A 23,095-nucleotide genomic window follows, 5' to 3' on the forward strand; every position below is an offset into this window, starting at 1 on the left:
CCTGAAACCATCAGCTTCTCCCAAACCATCTACCTCCTTATGGCTTTGCCTCTTTTCTTTTTTTCTTAAACAGTTTTATTGAGATATAAATCACACATCATATAATCCATCTGAAGTATAGAATTAATGGTTCATGGTAAAATCAAATAATTGTGCTCACCTCCTTTCTTACCTAGCCTGAATATTATGATCCACCAAGTCACATGATATCCCCCAAACTTTCAACACTTTTGTTCCCTCATTCTCTTTCCATACCTACCCAGGAAACTATGGGAAACACCATGGACTGTCTACATAGCAGCCAACACTGCCACTATATTTTCTTTTTTAACAGAAATTTCATAGTTTTCAGATTTTGGACAGCTATGTTTCTTGGCCAGGGATGACCTGAGACTGATCTAAGCCATCAGTTCTCAACTGAGGGTGATCTGCTTTCTGCCCCTGAACATTTGTCAATGTCTTGAAACATTTCTGGTTGTCACAATTGGAGAGGAGAGTGCTAATGGCATCTTGTGGGTAGAGGCTAGGGATGCTGCAAAAACTCCTATACTGCTCAACAAATAACCATCCATCCCCAAAGGTCAATAGGGCTTAGGTTGAGAAATCCTGGTTTAAGCAACCGTATTCCATTTGGTAGAGCTCAGTTTAGGCTGGGTATTTGAAGCAATTCTAGCCAATGAGACTTAAGACAGCCTGCTGGCAATTTTTTTTCCTAGATATAAACAAAGACAAATTCAAGGAGGACCTGCCCATGACTTCCTGCTTTTGAATGTTGTTATTACAATTATATGATACTTGGAGGGAAGATATTATGGAAATGCTAAGGATGGAAGAGTGGAAATTTGGGGATTATTTGAGATTTTATGATTTTGTTGAATTGTCCAAAAAGCTAAATCAAATTTTTACTATGTAAGACAAATAAATTCCTATTGTTAAGCCACTTTGGGTCAGAGAATCTGTTACTTGTAGCCCAAAGCTTGTTTTATCCCACTCCTCCATCAAGGCAGGGAGATCCCAGAACACTCAGCTTGAAGCCATTATAAAGTTGTGCTTTCTGGTCTAACCAACGTCCTCCAAGCTACCTGGAAATCTCTTTCCCTCACCTCCTTCAACTTCCCCACATGGGGAGTTCCAATATTTCATCTTCTTCCTCAATGCTCATAAGGCCCACTCATAAATCCTTTCCCTTTACATAAGACAGAAGCCTTGCCTCCTAATTCCCAGGAAAAGTAAACACCAGCAGATGGAAACTCCCTCAATATCCTGACTTCCCCCAACATATTTACTCTCATCTGTACCCATCCTTGCTTCCTTCCTCCAGTGTTGCCCATTTTCTCCTCCTCCATTTTTCCACAATGGCAAAGGAATCCCTCCTTTTGTCAAGACTAACTCCTTCCTCTGTGCCTTGGACCCCATTCTCTATTGTCTCTTTGAGAATATTTCCCCATTAATTATCTCTTCTCTCTCCTGAAACTCCCCCAGCAGTGTTTAAGTACGCTAAAGAAGAGTCATCAAAGTTTTTCTGTAAATAATCAGATAGTAAATATTTTAGGTTTTGTGAGCAATATAGAGTATCTATTCATGTATATGCAAATTATATATTATACTGGTTGTACAGAAACAGACTCTAAGTAGCATGCTTTGGCCTCCTGACCAGAATGATTTGCTGGCTCCTGTGCTAAAAAAATAGAAATGGAAAATTCTAAGAAAATGGCCATCTGAACACGTCTCAATTCTTCTCCACTCCCTACCTCAATATAGCTGCCTCTTTGGAACTGAAAGACAGCTGGGAACCTAGCAGCTGGAGGAGGGTGGAAAGAGGTTTGTATCTCTGGGGGGAGTCTCTAAGTGGAAAAGCACATATAGAACTTCTTCCTCTGCACCAGGTAAAAACACTGAAATAAGTTGAAGAATCCACTGCAGTGAGGATAAGACAGAATCCATCCTGGGAAGAGTCAGCCTCGTGAATGTGTTCCTGATCTTTCTGGTCCCTATGAATCCCAAGAGGAAACCTACTCATGAGTCCAGAGGATATGAGGACACTTGGAAGCAGAGATATGTCCCTAGACACCCGCTCAGTGCACACAAGACACCCCAGGGTAGAGAACCCATCTTCTTCTATTACTTAGGAAACTGCCCTACTTAGAGTTCTAAATCCCCAGATCTGAAACCCAAAGAAAAGTAACAAAAAAAATGAGAGAGTTCAGCACTGCAAAGTGGCTGATCCAACTGAATTGACACCCAATGAAGTAGAGCTGCTGGGGTTATCAGACAACAACTTTAAACAAAAATAAGAAAAATAAGAACTTAAGGAGATTCCATTACAGCACCAAAAATAGCTCTCTGGAACTAAAAAGACATGAATTCCACAAGGTAAGTTTTACTAGATGCATTTTAAGAGGATAATTGCTGTCAAGAGCCAAATTAATGGCTTAGGAAACCAAACAGAAAAAAATATGTTCAAAGCACAGAACAAAATACAAAAATAGATGAAAATTGTGAAGGAAATAAATCAGTCTGGAAGATCCAGGACATCTAATATGGGAATAATAGGAGTTTTTAAGGAGTATTTGAGGAGCATGTCCATGTCCTGTTATGGATTGAAGCATATCCCCACAAAGACATGTTCAAGTCCTATCCCCAGTCCTGTGGCTGTGACTCCATTTGTAAATACAATCTTTAAAGGTGTTATTAGTTAGGATGAAACCAAACTGAATCAGGGTGGGCTTAATCCAGTATGACTGGAGTCCTTACAGCAGAGGAAATTTGGGCTCTGAGTAGGAGACAAGTGGGGAGAGAGATAGCCACGTGACAGAGGCAGAGAATGAGTTATGGATGCTGGCAAGCCACCAACAGGACACTACAGACTTCAAAGAAAGCATGATCCTCCCAACACCTTCATCTTGGATGTCTAGCCTCCCAAATTCCTGTTGTTTAAGCCAACTGGTCTACTTTGTTACAGGAACCCTGGAAAACCCACCACAAAAAAACCTGATCAAACACTTATCCTGCTGCAAAAACCCAATAAACACTCCTTTCTGTCTTTCACAGATGAAACCTAGAAAAAATTTGTTTACACTCTGCTGTCTTCACTTCCTCCCACCCCCTCACTGCTCAACCCACTGAAGTCTGACTTCTGCCTCCAACACCTCAAAGAGTGGCTTGTCAACGCTCCATATGCTTCCACAGTGCTAAGACAACTGTCTGCTTCTCAGTCTTATTTAGCTTGGCTTTTGGATCACATTTGACTGTGTTGATCATTTTTGCCTCTTGAAATATTTCTTAACACTACACTGTTCTGCTATTAAGGTGGCCAACTCATCACAATTTGTCCAAGACTTTCCCAGTTTAGTGCTGAAATTCCTTAGCCCCAGGAACCCCTCAGACCTAGATAAACCAGAACCATTTTGCAAGCTAGTCTTCTACTGCCTAGTAGTGTCTTCGTTTGGATTCCCCAAAAAGAAAATTCTGAGGGAAGGGTTCAAGTGCAAGTCACTTATTTTGGAAGCGATCCCAGAAAGTACCTGCAGGATAGAGGCAAAGTGGGTCAGAGAAGAAAACTGGAGATTCATCCTGCTGGTGATCTCTGAGAGATAGTATGGAATATGCAGCTCAAAGTCATCTCATCTGAGGAATGAGGGAACCAGGGTATGTGTTCTTCAAGTCCAGCTTTGGGTTGAGGGCTGTTACAGGAAGCATTTTCCCTGGTACATCCAGCCTGCCATATGACAGATCAAGGGGACTCTGGAGGCAGCTGGTGGTTCAAGAATATGGGTATGGTATGGTCACATCTGCTACCGAGAGTATTCCATTCTTGATCCATTCTCACTTGACAAGGGAGGTGTTGAGAATTTTGGCAAGATTTTATGAGCCACCTAAAACTGAATTAGTTGTGTTCATAGGCATTTTTCTTTACCATATCTTTTAATGGTAATGCCAGCTTTCCTATTGCTTGGGCTGAAAACCTTGGAGCCATTCTTTTCTCTTCCCTTCTTCTCACATCCCATATCCAATCCACCAGCAAATCTCATTGGATTTACCTTCAAAATAGATCTGTAATTCTTTCCATTCTTCTACTGTTAGCTCCCTGGTCCAAGCCCCCACCGTCTCTCCCCCCCAGGAGAGTCAAATGACTTATTAACAGCAGCCTCTTGTCTCTTCTGTCAACCAAGCATATCTGTTTCACCGCACTATTCCTTTCCCATAATTGCCAGCTGAGACCAGAATTACAAAGTGCAGGGTCCACAGGAATTATTAAAATTTATAAATAATCCCTCAGAAGGTAGCAGAGTGCTCCAGAGAGAGAGACAATAAATGGAGGCACAGACTGAGTTCAAATCCCAGCTCCACCAATTATTCACTGATGGCAATTGACAACCCACAAGACCCTTCTGGGCCCCAATTTTCCCAGTTATAAAATGAGGTTGGTGCCTTATGACCCAGCAATCCCACTACTCAGGATATACCCAGAAGCTCTGAAAGCAGGGACACAAACAGACATCTGCACAGTGATGTTCATATCACAATTGCCAAAAGATGGAAACAACCCAAGTGTCTATCAACAGATGAATTGGTAGACAAATTTGGAGTATACATATGAGGGAGTATTGTTCAACAGTAAGAAGGAATGAAGTCCCAAAGCACACGACAACATGGATGAACATTGAGGGTATTATACTGAGTGAAATAAGTCAGACACAAGCGGACAAATATCGTATGCTCTCACTGATATGAACGACTTATAATATGTAAACTCAGATATAAAATACAGCTTACGAGGAAATAGAATGAGGGGAAAGAATTGGGCACAGTAGCTGAATATGTGCAGAATGTTTAAATGTTAACTAGTTAACATTTGGAAATGGACAGAGCTGACAGTAGCACATTATTGTAAGAATAATTAACAATGCTGAATGGTGCATGAATGTGGCAGAAAGGGGAAGTTTAGAGTCACGTGTGTTATCAGAAGGAAGTTGGAGGTTAAAACATGGGAATATAGAACACAGTGAGTCTTGCGGTGGACAATGATTGTGATTAACTGTACAAATATTTTTAAAGTTCTTTCTTGAACTAGAATAAAAGTATGATACTATTAAAAGAAGTTAATTATAGAGGGGTATATCAGGGGAAAAATGTACCTATTGCAAACCATGAATTATAATTAGTAATATTTTACTACTCTTTCATCAACAGTAACAAATGTACTACACCAATACTAATGGGTCAATAATAGGGGGGAATGAGAGGTATGGGAGTATTTGTGGTTTCTTATTTATTTTTATTTCTTTTCTGGAGTAATGAAAATGTTCTAAAATTGATTGTTGGGTTTTATGCCCAATTATGTGATGGTACTGTGAACCAGTGATTGTATACTTCAGATGGTTTCTATGGTGTGTGAACATATATCAGTAAAATGGCGTTCTTAAAAATGAGGTTGACAGTGATTCCATTGTCATGGAGTTGTAGCAAAGGTTAAATGAGAGCCACATAACATGCTTGGTACATGATGGCCATTATTTTTATTAGCCAAGAGCTCCCAACCTCTGCTCCTTTGGACCCAGAGTGGTTAAAAAGTGATCTCTTTGCCAACCCCAAACCCAAAGCATTCCTTCCAACCCTAAAGATCACCTAAGGCTCTACCTGAGATTCTAGGAAATTTCCATGCACTATAATTACTTTCCAGAAACTCGCACCCTCCAGATAGGTTCCTAGGCTAGATAAGTCCTGAAATCCAGAGGGCCAGCCTCTCCAAGATCCTCAACTGGTCACATCCCTCTATACCATATTATTGACAGCCCTTTCCAACATGAAAAAATTAGAATGGGCATAGCCCAAATACCCCTAAAGAGTGGGAGAAAGATCAAAGGAGACAGAGGAGTTATGCAGAGAAGGTAGGGTTTAACAAATGAGCACAACTATTGAATCATTATAACATTATTTCTTTTAGTCTCTAGTGTCTTGGAGCAGCTAGAATGAAAAACATAAAATTGTGGACGTGTAACTCAAACCAAACTCTGAAATCTGTTCTATAACTACTTTTTACAATGTACTTTCAGATTTATAGCTCTTTTTTTTGTATATATGTTATATCTCACAATTTTTAAAAAAGAAAGTGATCTCTTTCATGTTTGCCTCTTTGCCCTCAAGTGGACAATCATGAGAGATGAGGAAGGGAAATAGGTTGTGACCAGCTCTGCTGTGGACACCTAGCATGACTCAGAGATGTGTCCACAGCCCCTGCTTCCTCATTTATCATCACTACATACATGGAGGGAAACTCAAATTTCCTCTTCTGAGATGTGGGAACTTCCCATGACCTCAGATAAGCAGTTGCTGGACCAAGGGGAGGTCCCCAAGGTGGAAGATTTAGAACAGAACACCCACCCACTCTACGGGCTGTGGAAGAGAGGGTGGAGGGCTGGTTTGAGGACTTGAGAGCAGGGTGTGGAGATGAGAGAAAACCAGAATACAGGAAGCAGGAAGTGAGAGCCAACCTCACCCACTGCCCCCCTCCTCAGAGCCCATTTGCCTTAACCACCTCTCAATCAAAACAGGAAAGACTCTGCTATTAGTCAAGGTCACTTGTTGATCAATAAATTGATTGGTTTAGAGAATGTCTTCCTATCTCCAAATAGAGTTCACTGATTTTCCAAGGCATTCATTGTGTTGAGTGCTCAACTTGAGGCCAGGAGCTGGGAGGTACCCCTAGGGAGTACTTTTGGTTGGTATGACTGCTGACGAGGAATGGAATTCTGGCTTTTAGTGGGTAAGGGTCAAGTATATTGAACATCTTGCCACAACCAGAACTGCCCCATACAATGAGGTGACACTTAAATAAATACTAACATAGCAGGAGCTAGTAGCCCAAGAAAGTCCATGCAAAAGTAAAGTGAATTAGATCAATTAGGCTCTTTATGACACATGGATAGTATAAGAGCACATTGGCAGACATCTCCATTAACATCCTGTGAATCTCGTACACCTCAACAACAAAAGAACAAACAACCCAACTATAAAATGGGCTAAAGATATGAATGAGCATTTTTCTGAAGAGCAAATACAGATGGCTCAAAAGCACATGAAGAGATGTTCATTCCCATTAGCAATAAGGGAAATGCATGTTAAGGCCACAATGAAATACCACCTCACACCTCTAAGAATGGCTGCTATTAAACAAACAGGAAACTACAAGTGATGGAGAGGATGTGGAGAAATTGGGACACTTATGCACTGATGGTGGGAATGTGTAATGGTATAGCTGCTAGGGAAGACAGTTTGGCTGTTGCTTAGGAAACTAAATGTCGAGTTGCTCTGTGACCTGGCAATAGCACTACTCTGAAATCTGTTCTACAACTAATTGTTGTGTTGTGCTTTGAAATTTATTGCTTTTTTGTATAAATGTTATTTTTCACACACAAAAAAAGAAAAAACGTCAATTGTGATGATAAATATATATATATATATTCTTTCTACCCTTCAATGTTCTGGAGCAGCTAGAAGAAAAAATCTGAGAGGATCGCATGGTAGCCCATGACAAACTCTGGGATCTGTCCTGTAACTACTTGTTGAAGAGTGCTTTGAAAACTATTGCTTTTTACTTTCTTCGCTTTGTACATATGTTATATTATACAATTTTTTAAAATCCCATGAATCTCACCAAGTCACAGTCAGGCCCAGTCACACTGTGCAGGAGTCTTGCCTTTCTAGAAATTTCTAGACCCTTTCTACAGGGCTGGTCTCTCCCAAAGTTCCACGGACCATGCCTTTGCAGAAGTCAGACTCTGCCTCCTGGCTTGAGCCAACCACACCCAGGAAGTTGAGAAAGTTACTTGTGAAGAATAGCTTCACCCGTCCTGCTACCCAGCAGCTGGTCCACTTTAGGTAAGCAGTGAAGGAGCCCAGTCTCAGGAAGGAACCAGTGGCATTCAGCCTGGGCTCCATGTCAGCCCCAAATTCCCAAGGTGAGCATCACTTCCCAAGAACCATGATGGGAACTCAAGGAATGTACTCCAGACCAGGACTGGAAGGCCACCACTAAGTGCTGGGTGTCCTTCCAGCTCACTGTCTATTTGGGAGAGCCCAAGTCCCAGCCCGAAAAATTCATCCCATGCCTCGCCTGACTTGCATCTCAGGGAACGTGTTACATCCAGGGCACAATGGATTCCACTCTGGGCACATCCATGTCAGCTCATGGGGAGGTCAGACCTTCTGAGCAAGGGCAGAAGGAACCATCTCCAAGGCCAGAGAGACACTTGAGGATACCCCAGCCTCAGCCCTGGGGCTCAACAGGAACATTTCCGCTCACAAATCCAGTAAGTAGTTTTTCCACAGGAGAGATCATTCCAGGTTCCCCCTTTGTTCATGCTTGCACAGTCCTCTTCATAGAGGTTGTTGGGTTCCTGTGGGTCCCAGAAACTGGGTGGAAGAAACAGAGGGGTGGGGGGCGGTGAAAAGATGGAATACAGAGGATGTTTGGGTGGTAAAACTATTCTGTATGATTTCCTAGTGGCAGGTACATGACATGATGCATTTGTCAAAACCCATAGCACTTTACACCATGAAAAGTGAGGATGAATGTAAACTATGCATTTTGGTTAATAACAAGGTATCAGTATTGGTTTAAAAATTGTAACAAATGTACCCGGGTAGGGCAAGATTATAATAATAGGGGAAACTTTGGGATGGGGGAGAGAATGAGCATATAGGAACTCTCCATACTGTCTGCTCCATTTTTCTGATAACCTAAAATGTCTCTAAAAAAAAATAGTCTATTAATGAAAGATACAGATGAGGGGAGGAAAAAAGCCTCCATGGTTTGGGGCTCTTTCTTCCATTTGAATCATATCTTTAGCCTTTCAGAATTACCCAAAGATTCTGCGTCATCCCTTTCACCCTGGCTTACTTGTCCCAACTCATCCCATTTCCTTTTTCACCGGGATAGTCTTCCCTTCCCGAATCAGTTCCTCAAATCTGGTTAGCTGAATTCTGCTTCTCTCCCTCAGAAGATGGGAAGAGGGAGAAGCCAGGTGGGACAGGAGAAGATGCTGAGCAAAGATGTAGGTTGAGTATGGTCCAGCCACAGCCTGTTACTGTGGGGAGTCCTAGAATGTGAATAGCCTTCAAATTATCCCAAACTGAGGCAAGGGTCCAGACTTCTGTTAGTCAGGAATTGTAACCCTGGTAGGTGTGACATAACCCCCTAGGAATGCAAGCTGAAGGAAACTCTCTAGACCCAACTGTAAGCCTTTAGCAGCCAATGAGTAGAGCAGCTGTGGGATGGAGGTGCCAGCCCCGGGAAGGGATCTGAGCTGAGCAGCACCAGGCCACGCCATCTCTATTTACAATTGCCCCTCCTTCCAGGGGCTTTCCATTAAAAATGAGATATTGTTCATCATCTGGTGAATCAAAAGCTTCCTCTTCCTGCCCTGTGGCTTTCCCTCCTTTCTTTCTTTTTTTTTTTTTCCAACCCTTGGCCTAGGGACTTGCCAATATATTGGAGTAGTTGTGCTAAAAGTTTGAGATGTTGCTATGGAGGAAAAGTTCATGGTTCAGGGACCAGGTCCTGTGCCTTGGGATTCTAGAAAACCTGCTAGCTTGGACTGTAGAGGTGACAAGGACACAGGGAAAAAAGAATGCCCAGAGGTGTTGCCAAAATAATTAATCAGCAATGCTGCACAACACAGCCTTGCCCATCCTCCCGCACCCATATTAAGGTTCCATAAGTCCCTTCTCTGCCTCTGGTTTTGGGGTAGTGAGCAGGTCCAGGGGGCAGCAGGGGGACACTCCGAGTTCAAAGGCAATGGCAATTTACCAACAGGGGAAAGGAACATTTGCGTATTTAACAGCCAGTACAGAGCTCCAGGCTCCCACGACCACACGCTCCCATCTCACTCTCCTCTTCCATGGTTTGGACCCACAGAAAGGACACAGAGACCCCAGGAACCCCAGACACTTACCTTAACGTGACGGGCGACCCGTCCAGCCACCTCCAGTCCCCTTCGTGGTCGTTGTCGTGCAGTCCCAGCCAGTAGACTCGTGGAGAGCCGTGAGCCTTACTCACAAACTTCTACAAGAACAAACTCTACTCAGTCATCCATCTCTCTACATAACCCTTGAGAACAGGGACCCCAGGGGTGGCCTCTCTCTCTCTCAGCCAATGCTGCAAATAAACTCACTGCTCTCCCCCCACCCCACCCCCATGGGACGTGACTCCCAGGGGTGCAAATCTCCCTGGCAACGTAGGAAATGACTCCCGGGGATGAGCCTGACCCTGACATCATGGGATTGAGAAAGCCTTCTTGGCCAAAAAGGGGGAAGAGAAATGAGACAATACAAAGTCTCAGTGGCTGAGAGATTTCAAATAGAGTTAAGAGTTCACTCTGGAAGTTATTCTGATGCATTATATAGATAGCCCTTTTTAGTTTCTAATGTATTAGAATAGCTAGAAGGAAATACCCAAAACTGCTGAACTGTAATCCAGTAGACAGGATTTTTGGTGATGATTGTGTAACTATATAACTTTCAAAGCGTAACCGTGAGAACGTTGTGATTGACACTCCCTTTATGTCATGTATGGACAGATGAGCAATAAAATAAAGACAAAAAAAGATAACTTCCTAAGGTCTCATGAAAACCATTACATATATCATGGTGGGGAACATACAAGGAATATCTTTCAGTAGCATTTGATGTTGCTCGTGATTATTTTTCCTTTTTTCTCATGTTATCAAAAGCTGGTGGGCGGGCCATGGTGGCTCAGCAGGCAGAATTCTCGCCTGCCATGCCAGAGACCCGGGTTCAATCCTCGGTGCCTGCCCGTGCAAAAAAAAAAAAAAAAAAGCTGCTCACTAGTGTGATTGTGAAAACCTTGTGTCTGATGCTTCTTTTATCCAGGGTCTGGACAGATGAGAAAAAAAATAAGGATAAAAATAAATAAATAATAGGGGGCATAATGGGTAAAAAAAATTAGGTAGATGGAAATACTAGTGGTCAATGAGCTGGAGGGGTAAGGGGTATGGGGTGTGTGAGTTTTTTCTTTTTTTCTTGTATTTCTTTTTCTGATATGAGGCAAATGTTCTAAAATTAATCATAGTGATGTACACACAACTATGTGATGATATTGTGAACCACTGATTGTAGACTTTGTATGGACAGTATGTGTGTGAAGGTTTCTCAATGAAAACATTTTTTAAAAAAATAGCTGGTCAGTTAGTTATTTTTAGTTTCTGGTGAACTGGAATAGCGCAAGGGAAATACCTGAGATTGTTGAGCTGTGGTCTAGCGGCCTTGACCTTTGATAATGGTTGTATAACAGTATGGCTTTTGTCGTGTGATCATATGACTGACACTCCCTTTGCCAGATTTATGGGTGGATGAGTAATAAAACAGTGACAAGAAATATAAATATAATAGGGACGGATAAGAGGTCTGGGATTGTTTGGGTGCTCATTTATTTTTATTTCTTTATTTGGAGTCATGAAAATGTTCTAAAATGCAATTCAACGTTGAATGTACAACTATACAACGATGGTGTGAATCACTGATTGTATACTTTGGATGGTTTATATGGTGTGTGAATAGACCTCCAAAAATTGCATTTATGCCAGAGACCAGGGTTCGATGCCCGGTGCCTGCCCATGTAAAAAAAAAAAAATTGCATTTAAAAAAAAAGAAGAGGGTCTCACCTCTACCCCATCCCATAAATGTAAGGTTTAAAAACATTGCCCCCCAAACCCTTCTAAGTTCCCACACTGGACAGGAAAAAGTCAACCCAACCTCTCACTTTCTCATGCATGGTAGGATAACATCCCCACCGTGCTACCTTCCTGTTGAACCTATAACCACTCTGTGCCACGGTTTTCTCAACTGTAAAATGGGGTAATAACTATGGCTACCTCCTCACAGGGCTGTTGTGAGGAATTAATACATTCATAAGTGTCAAGCACTCAAAAGAGAACCTGGACCAGAGTGCTGTGCTAAGCTATTTGAGCATTACAACATCTAAGTAATAGCCTTTTAACTTTTTTTTGTAATAACATAAATACAGCTAAAAATTTCCCATTTTAACCACCTCTAAGTGTACATTTCAGTCGCACTCATTACCTTCACAATGTTGTGCTTCCATCACCAATATCGAATCCCCCAACTTTTCCATCGCCTCAAACAGAAACTCTACACCCACTAAAAATAATTCCCTTACATAGGCCCAAAGAATTGAAAGCAGGGATCCAAACAGATTTTTGCCCGCTGATGTTCAAAATGGCATTATACACAATTGCCAAAAGATAGAAGCCACCCAAGTGTCCACCAACTGATGAATGGATAACAAAATGTGGCATATACACAAAAATGCAATATTATTCAGCTATAAAAAGGAACGAAGCTCTGGTTCATGCAATAACATGGATGAATCTTGGAGACATCATGTTGAATGAAATAAGCCAGACACGTAAGGACAAATATTGTATGGATGGCCCCATTGATATGAAATAATTGCAATAAGGAAACTCATAGAGTCAGAATCTAGAATACAGGTTACAGGGGATGGGCAGGGGATAGGAAATTAGGAAGTTAAGGCTTAAAATTTACAGTCTCTATTTTGTATGATAGAAAAATTTTGGTTATCTACGTGAGACATGACATCCAGGGGTGAATGTCTCCCTGGCAACATAGGACATGACTCCCAGGGATGAGCCTGGCCCTGGCACTGTGGGATCAACAACACTTTTCTGAGCAAAAGGGGGAAATAAATGTAACAAAACAAGGCATCATTAAGAGTTCAAACAGTCGAGAGGCTATTCTGGAGGCCACTCTTACACAAGCTTCAGCTAGACATTGCTAATTTCCATGGTTTCCCAAACCCCGACAAAAATAATTCCTATTAACCCTAAAGAACACCTAGGGCTCTCTCTCTGAGACGCTACAAAAGTTTCATCACTAAATTTACTTTCCAGAAACGTATAATCTCCAGATGATCCCTAGACCAGATAAATCCTGAAACCCAGAGGAACCAGCTTCTCCAGAAACATCAACTAGTTTCATCCCCCTATCCCATATTATCACACTCATTTTCAACATGAAAAGTTAGAATGGGCATAGCCTCAATATTCCTAAAGGTTGGGAGAAGGATCAAAGGAGAAGGAGGAGTTACAACAGAGAAGATAGGATTTAACAAATGAGTATGAGTGCTGAATCACGACATCAGTATTTCTTTTAGCCTGCAGCATCTTGAAAAAGCTAGAAGGAAAAACCTGAAATGGTGGAACTGTATGTAACCCACACCAAACTCTGAAATCTGTTCTATAAATAATGGTTATGCTGTACTTTGAAATTTATTGCTTTTATCCTATATACGTGATAATTCAAAATAAAAGTGTTAAAAAAAGAAAAGTTTTGGAAAAGGAAGGTGGTGATGGCAGCATAGCACTGTGAACAAAATTAACAGAACTGAATTATGTTTGATGTGATTAAAAGGGGAAATTTTAGATTGTATATATATATATATATATATATATATGTATATATCACTAGAATAAAATTTTTTTAAAAAATCCATGGAACTACACAACACAAACAGTGACCCCTAATGTAAACTATGGACTATAATTAATAGTTACAATTATAAAAACATGATTTCACTTATAGGGTTACATCTTGAAAGCACACCCAGCTTTATAGGACACTAAAAGTTCCTGAAAATTGTAAGAATCCAGGAAGCTTAGCTTTCACAAAAGATGATGGTAGGCAGGGAAAGGGGAGGGCCTCTGACAAAAGCTTAGAACTGGTGCCAAATCCTTAATGTCCAGGCTTATTAAAAATATAAAACATAAACAAAGGGTGAACCGTCAGTGGGAAGTTCAAATTATTTAGACTATGTGGATAGGTTGTAACTTCTGGAGTACCCAATCGATGGAGAAACAGGTGAGAGGTCAGTGTGCTAAACTTATAAATACCTGTGGCATTCTATTGTTTGGCATGCCAGCCACCATTTTTGGGGTGGGCACTGTTCTTGCAAGATTGTGAATAAATTCTTTGCTTCTCCACAAAAAATAGTGCTTTCATCAGTTGTAACAAATGTACCACACCAATGCAAGGTATTCATAATAGGGCGGTATATGGGAACCCGGTATTTTATGCATGATTGTTCTGGAAACCCGCAACTTCTCTATTTAAAAAAAAAAAAAACTTTCCCCAGTTCCCTTTTACCTCCAGGCTCTGGTAACCTTAATCTACTCTCTGTATCTATGAAATTGCTTTTTCTAGGTCTTTTATTTAAGCAAGATGACATAATATTTGTCTTTTTGTGTCTGGATAAGTCACATTTTAATAGTAACTGATGATTTTTGTTCCCCTGGATCTTTCACTATGACCTGCAGCCCTGGTCTGCATGTCAGCAGACATGGATTCTCCTTTTATTGCTTGAGGAAAAGACAGGGGGGAAGGGACTTCCTGGTTTTTCTATTTCCAAAGCCCATGCTCTTTGGCCCTGGCACCATGGGATCCACCATGCCTGCCTGACCAAAAAGGGGAAAAGAAGGGTAACAAATCAGGCATCAGTGGCCGAGAGAGTTCAGATAGAGTGGAGAGGCGGCTCTGGAGGCTGCTCTTATGCAAGCTTCACCTAGACGTTGCTACTTATCATGGTTTGCCCAACCCCAACCAAAACCATTCCTACCTCATTTGTGATGATAAATGCATACTATATGATGATATGGTGAGCCACTGATTATACACTTTTGGATGATTACATGGCATAATATGTGAATATATAATATATATCCATAAAAAATAAATTATGTAAAAAAAAAAAAAAAAAAACCCATTCCCGCCAACCCTAAAGAACACCTAGGGCTCTCTGAAATTCTACAGATTCCATGAACTAACATTACTTTCCAGAGACCTACACCTCCAGATGGGTCCCTAGGTCAGATAAGTCCTGAAATAAGAATACAGAGGGGCCAGCCTCTCCAGAACATCAACTAGTTCCATCTGCCTGTCCCTTATTATCGACACCATTTTCCAAAATGAAAAAGTTATGAAGGGCAGAGCCCAAATACCCCTAAAGATTGGGAGAAAGATCAAAGGAGAAGGAGGAGTTATAACAGAAAAGATAGTCATTAACAAAGGAGTATGACTGGTGAATCATTATATTGATATTTCTTTTCATCTCCAGTGCCTTGGAGCAGCTAGAAGGAAAAACCTAGAATTGTGGAACTGTCCTTCCAAACTCTGAAATATCACCATGTTAGAAATAAAACTGAGGCTTGGTAACTTCCCCGAGGTCACACAGTACAATCAGGATTTGAACTCAGAATTTGAGATCACCCTCTTACTGCATGATCCTATCTCAGTAAGGACTTGCTGCTAATATTTTCGGTGCCTCAAAAGCAATTCCAATTTCTCTCCACCCAGGGCACAGAAGAATGCATGACTCCCAGAAGAGAAGCAAGTTGGTCCAGTTGGCTCACAGGGGCATGCTAGGAGAGCTCACCTGCTCTGCAACACTGCTAATGATGACCAGATGAGAGTAATTTTCCTGGCAGAACTTCCGGGCTCCATCCCATGTCTTGGTGTTTGGGGAGAAGTAATAACACTTGCCCTCGAAGGGTAGCCAACCCTCTGGGCAGGTGACCCTGGCACAGTCTGGGGAGAAGATAGAATGCTGTCAGAGTGATCCCAAAGCCAGGGCCATGTGTATAGCATGACATATACAGCTGTGCAGGTTGTGCACTGCTCAACTCTGGGGAGAAGACTTCACATGGACTGCACTGAGAATGGCTCCCGTGGAATTGTGCAATATTCCAGCTCTATCGTGCCTCCCTCTCTGGGAAACATCCCAAGACCCACTCACCTAATAAACTCCGAAGTTCCATCAGGGATTGGTTAGTGTCAGCTCTTACGTGGTCAATGCCCTTCTTGAGGCCAGCTAGTCCTGCCATGCCAGTCACTGTAGCAGAGGCGAACTTGAAGATTAGGCATCTAGAACCTCCGTCTACTCACCCACTCACTGCTAACTGCAAATGCACCATCATGAAACAAGAACTATACCCCTCACTGCACCCACCTTCTAGTGGCTAGGCTAGAACTCAGAAAACCACATACTCAGTGCCCAGGGGAGGTGATAGGGGCTCAGAGGAGGAAGTAATCCCTGGGGATGGGGGAAGCTTGGGGGATGTGGACTTCCCGGAGGAGGTGGGCTTTAAAGGAAAAGAGTAATTGAGCAACTGAGGGGGGAAGAGGAGCACAACAGGCAGGGGACCATCTCAGGGGAAAAAGGCACAGGAGCAAATATGTTGGGGAAGGCTAAATGCAGCTGGAGTTGGTGGGGGGAGCACTCTGAGTAAAGTGAAGTCTGATGTCTGGGTGAGTGCTTGAATGCTAAGACAATAGTTTCACATTGTGGGCAATGGGGAGCCACTGATGGGCTTTGAGGGAGAGAGCATCTTGATATAAGGTATGGAGAGTGACCATGTGGGATGAAGCAATTTCCAGGCCTGTAGCACTCATGACAAAATCCAGCCCACCACAGATGTGGCCATCTTCCAACATCCCCTACCTTAATGGATAACTTTTCAGGTGCCCACAGCAGAAACATAAATTATCCTTGACACCCCTCCTTCTCACTCATGGCCATTCCCAATCCATCCCCAGTAAGAGCTGTTTGTCAATTTTTACCTCTTAAATCCCTTTCCAACTCCTCCTAATTCTCTCCATCCCCACAGCCACCACCCTCATCCAAGCCACCATCATCTCTCACCTGCCCAACTACACCACCCTCCTCCCTTTACTGATGATGCTGACCCTACCACAGGGCCTTTGCACATTCCTGAGAACCTCGTGCCTTTCTCAGGCCTCACCTGATTAACTCCTTCCCTTCCCTCACTCAACTGCAGCGCCATTTCCTTAGGGAAACCCTCTGTGACCTCCCAAAGATTCAGATCAAGATCCCTCATCTACCCTGATGAATCCCAGAGTGATTTGATCAGTGAGTGGAAAAGTATTTGCAAAGTCCCCTTCGGGAAATAGTGAGAACTAGGGAAAACTCAACTTCCCCAAGTTGAATTCTTGATATTCTCACAAGCAGTGTGGACAACCAAAGCTATAGGCTGAGCCCTCAGTCTTGGGGTTTGTTCATATGAAACTTAACCCCACAGGGGACAGATCAAGCCTACTTAAAATTGAGCCTAAGACACACCCCCAAGAGAACCTCTTTTGTTGCTCAGATGTGGCCTCTCTCTCCAGCCAACACAGCAAGCAGACTCACCACCCTACCCCTGTCTACGTGGGACATGACTACCAGGGGTGTGGATCTTCCTGGCAGCGTGGGACAGAAATCCCAGAGTGAGCTGAGACCCAACATCAAGGGATTGAGAAAACCTTTTTGACCAAAAGGGGGAAGTGTGAAATGAGACAAAGTGTCAATGGCTGAGAGATTCCAAACAGAGTCGAGAGGTTATCCTGGAGGTTATTCTTATGCATTAAGTAGATATCACCTTGTTGTTCAAGATGTAGTGGAGAGGCTGGAGGGAACTGCCCGAAAATGTAGAGCTGTGTTCCAGTAGCCATGTTTCTTGATGATGATTGAACAATGATATAGCTTTCACAATGAGACTCTGCGAATGTGAAAACCTTGTGTCTGATGCTCCTTTTATCTACCTTGTCAACAGATGAGAGGAACATATGGAATAAAAATAAATAATAAGGGGTACAAATGTTAAAATAGATTTAGTTTGAAATGCTAGTGATCAGTGAAAGGGATCAGTAAGGGGTATGGCCTGTAAAAAATTTTTTTTCTGTTTGTTATATTTTTCTGTTGTCTTTTTATTTCTTTTTCTGAATTGATGCTAATGTTCTGGGAAATGATCATGATGATGAATATGCAACTATGTGATGATATTGTGAATTGCTGAGTGTATGTGTTGGGAATGTTTGTGTTTCTTGTAATTTTTTTAATTAATAAAAAAAAATCCCTCATCTACATTTTCTTAGGACTGCATTTCTCCTACTTTCAGCAAAAATTTGGAATTTTATAATCATTTAGGAAATCATTTGATCAACAGTTGTCTATACTAGTGTAGCCCAGTAGAAGTATAATGTGAACCACATACCAATTTTCAATGTCCTAGTAGCCACATTTTGAAAAGTCAAAAGAGGGCGGGCCGCGGTGGCTCAGCGGGCAAAGTGCTTGCCTGCTATGCCGGAGGACCTCGGTTCGATTCCCGGCCCCAGCCCATGTAACAAAAACGGAGAAACAGAATACAATAAAACAAGAAAATGTTTAAAGATGTTTCCCTTTCTTCCTTCCTTCCTTCCTTCCTTCCTTCTATCCTTCCTTCCTTCTCTCTGTCTTTCCTTTAAAAAAAAAAAAAAAAAAAGTCAAAAGAAACAGGTAAAATTAATTTGAATGGTTTATTTATGTCTGTATGCCATTATGATATTGCGATGGTTTGGAGCTTTGTACCCCCAGAAAAACATATTCTTAAGCTTAATCCATTCCTGTGAGTGTGCCTCCATTGTAATTAAAACCATTTCAAGATGTTACTTCAGTTGAGGTATGGCCCAAATGAATCAAGATAAGCTTAAACCTGGATTACTGGAGTCTGTTATAAGCAGAGAGAAAGTCAGACAGAAAAAATCCACAGAGGAAACAGCCAGAAGGTGAATGTCAGTGGAACCCGGAAGACAAGGAAGAGGCCAAGAGAAGCTGCCACTTGCAGAGACAAGCCCAGGACTAAGGGTCTCCAACAGCTAGCCCCAAAAAGCCACAGTCTTCAGGGAAAAAGACATCCCCTTGCTAACTCCTCGATTTCGGACCTCGCCTCACCTCAAAACCATGAGCTACAAAATTCCTGTCATTTAAGCCAAGCCATTGCTAGCAATGAGGAAACTAAAACACAGACATGTAATCATATGTTTAGATTACACATGGCATACTCTATGTTCTTTCCTTCACAGTACGTCTTTGACTTACTTTATACTCCCAGGATATCTCAGTTTGGACCACCCACATTGCAAGTGCTCAAAAGCCACCCATAGCTCGTGACTATCATTTTGTACAGTAAAAAAGCCACTTTGGGACAGTAAAGTCTAGACACACACACAGATTCTGTTCCACCCACAGTGCCCAACACAACACTTGGTACATGGTAGGCGCTCAATATGTGCAGTGTGAAAGAATGATTGAAAGCACTCACTGTTTGCTTGCCACGCCATCTGCTGAAAGGTCAACATCCGTAGTTCTTCCACCACCTCCTGGTCTATGATGGGGAGTCCAGTTTGAGCCTGGGTCCTCCCAGGCCCCACACCCAACCTCCTCCATGCCCCATCCCTGGCCCAACTCACACTTGATCAGGGTCACAGCCAGGCCAATGCAACTCAGGAGCAAAGAAGCCATCACGAGCGGACACAAACACGCCATCAGCCTCTCCTCTCGGCAGTGCTCAGAGCAGCTTGGCTTTTGTCTGAACCAGGGTGCTGGAGTTGCTGTCGGGGCTGGGGGTGGGAGGCAGGAGAGAGAGGCTGATATTGGTGTTTCAGTGAGTGAGGAAGGGACCCTTGGGCCTTTCTCTAAGAGAAGAGGGACAGAGGTTTGTAGTTGTGACTATCTCATCAGCTGAGGTCAGCAAAATGGTATTGGAGAAAGTGAATCCTGAAGAGGCCAGAGCATCTACAGACCACTTACTGCATACCAGCCATCATGTTACACCCTTATTATCTTAGCTGATCCTCATACTTATAAAATCAGTATTATTCCAATTTTGCAAATGAGAGAATTGAGGCTTGGAGATGTTATATGTAACATGGACGCCGCTTTAATATTAACATCTATGATCCATTATCTTCTAAACAGTGAGGCTATGAAACTGAATACTAAAAAACAGAAAGTACCTACAGAAAAAAAATATAATAAGATGGTAGACCTAAATCCAATCATATTAGTAATTATATTAAATGTAAATGGTCTAATTAATTAAAAGCCAAAGATTGCCAGATTGGATAAAGAGAAAAACAAGATTAAACTATACACAGTCTACAAGTAACCCACTTTAAATATAATGATGTAATGGGTTAAAAGTAAAAGGGTGGAAAAATGTAAACTAGCAGCTCCTTCCCAAGTCACTCCTCATTTAAGAAGACTGAACATTGTGTCTGGGGTAGAGGAAACTGCCCGCATCTTATTCAAGCATGAGGAGGGGGCTGAAGCTCATCCATCGGGTCTTGGTGCTGTGGTGCCTGGTCCACTTCCAGTTCTGGGACCTGGGGGGGTGGGTATCCCTAGACTCAGAAAGGAGCAGTTCCTGAACGTAGAAGAGACTCCTCTGGCCCCAGGTCTTAGCCCAGGAACTACTAGTCTGAATCAGATACCCTGAAAGAGGATATGGGAGTCACCAGGAGGGATAAGGACTTACTGGATGGAGATGGCAGGATTCCAGGAGGCTCCAGCTCAACATCTGGGAGAAAAAGGAAATGGTTTATTTCAAAGTTTCCAAAAGACTCCATCTTTCAAAATCCACAGCCCCTATCCCCTTTGCTGTGTTCTGTGCTCAGGGACTGGATGGGGAACTCCCTCAGACATTTCAATAGTTCTTCCCACTACTCACGCAGCTGGTGAGATGTGAAGGGCACGGGGGTGAGGTCCAGGCCTGGAAAAGTTCATAAAGACAAAGTCATGCAGAGCAGAGCTTCATGCAGATGAGCTGGATGATCCCTACACTCTCACCTTCCATCTTTGGAGACTTGCAGGGAAGTGGTGACTTCTCCTTTTTCTTTCCTTGAGAGGAAAGAATGGTTGCTTAGGCACAGAGCCAGGCAAAGTTAGCACTGGGTCTCCTGCACCCCCAGTCCCAACTCACCTTTCCTTGGAGGCCTTGGTGGAGCCACTGAACCTGAGGAAGAGAAAGTTGGAGTTAGGTCAGGTATGAACATGGAAATGAGATTGAAGAAAGTGGAGGAAATAAGGTTGAGATTGCAATGGAGCGTCAGGGATGGGGTTGGAAATGTGTGGTAGGTTGAATTATGTACCCCAGAAATAAAAATATACTCTTAGTTTTAATCCATTCCTTTGATTGTCAACCCACTGTAAACAGGAGCTTTTAAGAATGTGATTTTTCAGTAAGGTGTGACTCAGCTGAATGAGTTTGGGCCTTAGTCTTATTACTAGAGACTTTAAGGAGAATGCCACTTGGAGGAGAAGCTTGGAAGTCAAGGGAACTCAGGAGAGAAATCAGAAGGTGTCTCCAAGTGCATTGCCATGTGACAGAAAAATCAATGACCCAAGGATTGCTAGTATCCAGCCACGGAATGCCAAAAATCTTCAAGGAGAAAACACTGTCTTGCTGAAGTCTCGAATGTGGACTTCTCCTAGCCTCAGAACAGTGAGCCAATAAATTCCTGTGTTTAAGCCGAACCTTTGAATGGTATTTGGTTTAGAATCTGGGAAACTAAGACAGGTTGGGTATGAGAATGGAATTGGATTAGAGGTGGGGGAGGAGTAAAGGTAGAGTCCTGGATTGACCAGTTTTAAAGCTGAAAGTCCCACACCCCAGGAAACCTCTCAGTCCTGGACAAACCAAGACAGTTTGTCACCCTAAATTAAAGACACAGCTGAGTTTGGGGGTAGGGATGGAGTAGAATGGCAATAAGAATGAATGTGGGATTGGGAATGCAGTTGAGGTTGGGGTTGGGATTGGGTTTGAATGGAGATGGTTATGGGATGGGGTTGAAAATGGGTTAATGGACGCGTGAGTGGGGTTGTGATGCAGGATGTGGTTAGGATGAAGAATGGAGTGACAACTGTGTTTGGAGAAGTTGCGATTGGCTCAGAACTGGGTTGGGATACGGTCATGGAGTTGGTTTTGGGAATGGAGAATTTGGGGTTGTGTTGAGGAACTTGATGGAGTTGGATTTAGGAATGAGAATGGGTATGAGGCTACATTTGGGATGTGAATGGGACTCTGTTGGGGAGAAGGTGTTCCTGAAAGATGGAGATAGGGTTGGTCTTGGAATTGAATTTGAGGATCATGTTGGAACAGAATTGGAGTTGGAGACGGACAGTCTAACAGCAGAGCCCATTTCACCACCTACTTCTTGCTGATCCCTGTGCTGTCCGTAGACCTCTCATTGGTTCCAGCAATGACTTCTGTCCACAGACACCTGACTGGTTAGGCCTCAGGCACCTCTCAAGACCTCAGAAGCCCTGTTTAGAATTGACTCTGAAAAAACTTTTAAACTTCCACTTATATATCCCTTATAAAAGTCTTGTTAAGTTCAGGTCTAGGTCTTGGCCACACAAATTTGAAGCCAAACCTGGGGTTCAATGTTAATGTAAAGAGGCTAAAGAGGCAACCTTCCACTTGTAGTTCCTCAGACATAACATTTTTCATGCTTCAGGGCCTTTGCATCTACAGGTTCCCTTCTGTGATTGTCTTCCTAACAAATTCTAATTATCCTTTAAGTCTTGTTCCAATGACCCCCTCCTCTGACTCCCTGATAAAACCTTCCCTCACCCCGAAGTACTCACCATTGCAATAAGAGGACTTAAATGTCCTCATGATTCCCCCATCCCTTCTCTTTTGGCACTGATCACCTGAGGCTATGTCCAGAACTTCCTCTCCCATCAGACTGAGATATCTCCCAAATCATCACGGTGCCTAGCCAAGCACACAGGAAGCTGGCTGCATGTCCACAATGCCCAGTCAAAGCTCCCTGAAGACACTGCTTCCCCATCTCCCAGGTCACCCTCACTCGACCTGGCCTCCACTTACCTGGCTTTGGAGGAAGGTCCTTGTAGGGTGGTGTCATGTTCTCATAGTCATCATCGTCATCATACTTGGTTCCTTCCAGAAAAAGAAGCAAGTCAGAACTCACCCCAGGTTGGTGATGGGGTCCTGACCACCCCAGCCCACAGCCCAAGCCTGACCAGGGCTGTACCTAATGGATCCAGGTACTCAGTGTTAGTATACAGGGTGGGCATAGCTGGAGCCAAGGTAAGGAGTCTGTGAAGTTACTTTTGCACCCTGTTCTTCCTGCTAGAGTGTCTGGGGTCTCTCTCGGTTCCCTTTTCCTTTAAAAGGCAAGAATATGCAAACCCATCTTG

The 23,095-nt window shown here is 42.8% G+C and overlaps 1 protein-coding gene across 1 annotated transcript; it reads right to left on the reverse strand.

Moving 5' to 3' along the window:
- Positions 1-5,205: 5,205 nt before the first annotated feature.
- CLEC17A (C-type lectin domain containing 17A) lies at positions 5,206-23,028 on the reverse strand. Its single transcript, XM_077121576.1, has 12 exons — positions 22,930-23,028; positions 22,764-22,835; positions 20,853-20,885; positions 20,720-20,770; positions 20,601-20,642; positions 20,409-20,450; positions 19,342-19,491; positions 19,194-19,256; positions 15,851-15,946; positions 15,491-15,642; positions 9,957-10,066; positions 5,206-8,415 (listed from the first exon to the last, which is right to left on the reverse strand). The coding sequence occupies exons 1-12, from the start codon at positions 22,970-22,972 to the stop codon at positions 8,283-8,285; spliced, it is 987 nt and encodes a 328-aa protein (XP_076977691.1). The 5' UTR covers positions 22,973-23,028; the 3' UTR covers positions 5,206-8,282.
- Positions 23,029-23,095: the final 67 nt, after the last annotated feature.

This window comes from Tamandua tetradactyla, chromosome 11 (assembly GCF_023851605.1).
Source record: "Tamandua tetradactyla isolate mTamTet1 chromosome 11, mTamTet1.pri, whole genome shotgun sequence".
Classification (NCBI taxonomy): domain Eukaryota; kingdom Metazoa; phylum Chordata; class Mammalia; order Pilosa; family Myrmecophagidae; genus Tamandua; species Tamandua tetradactyla.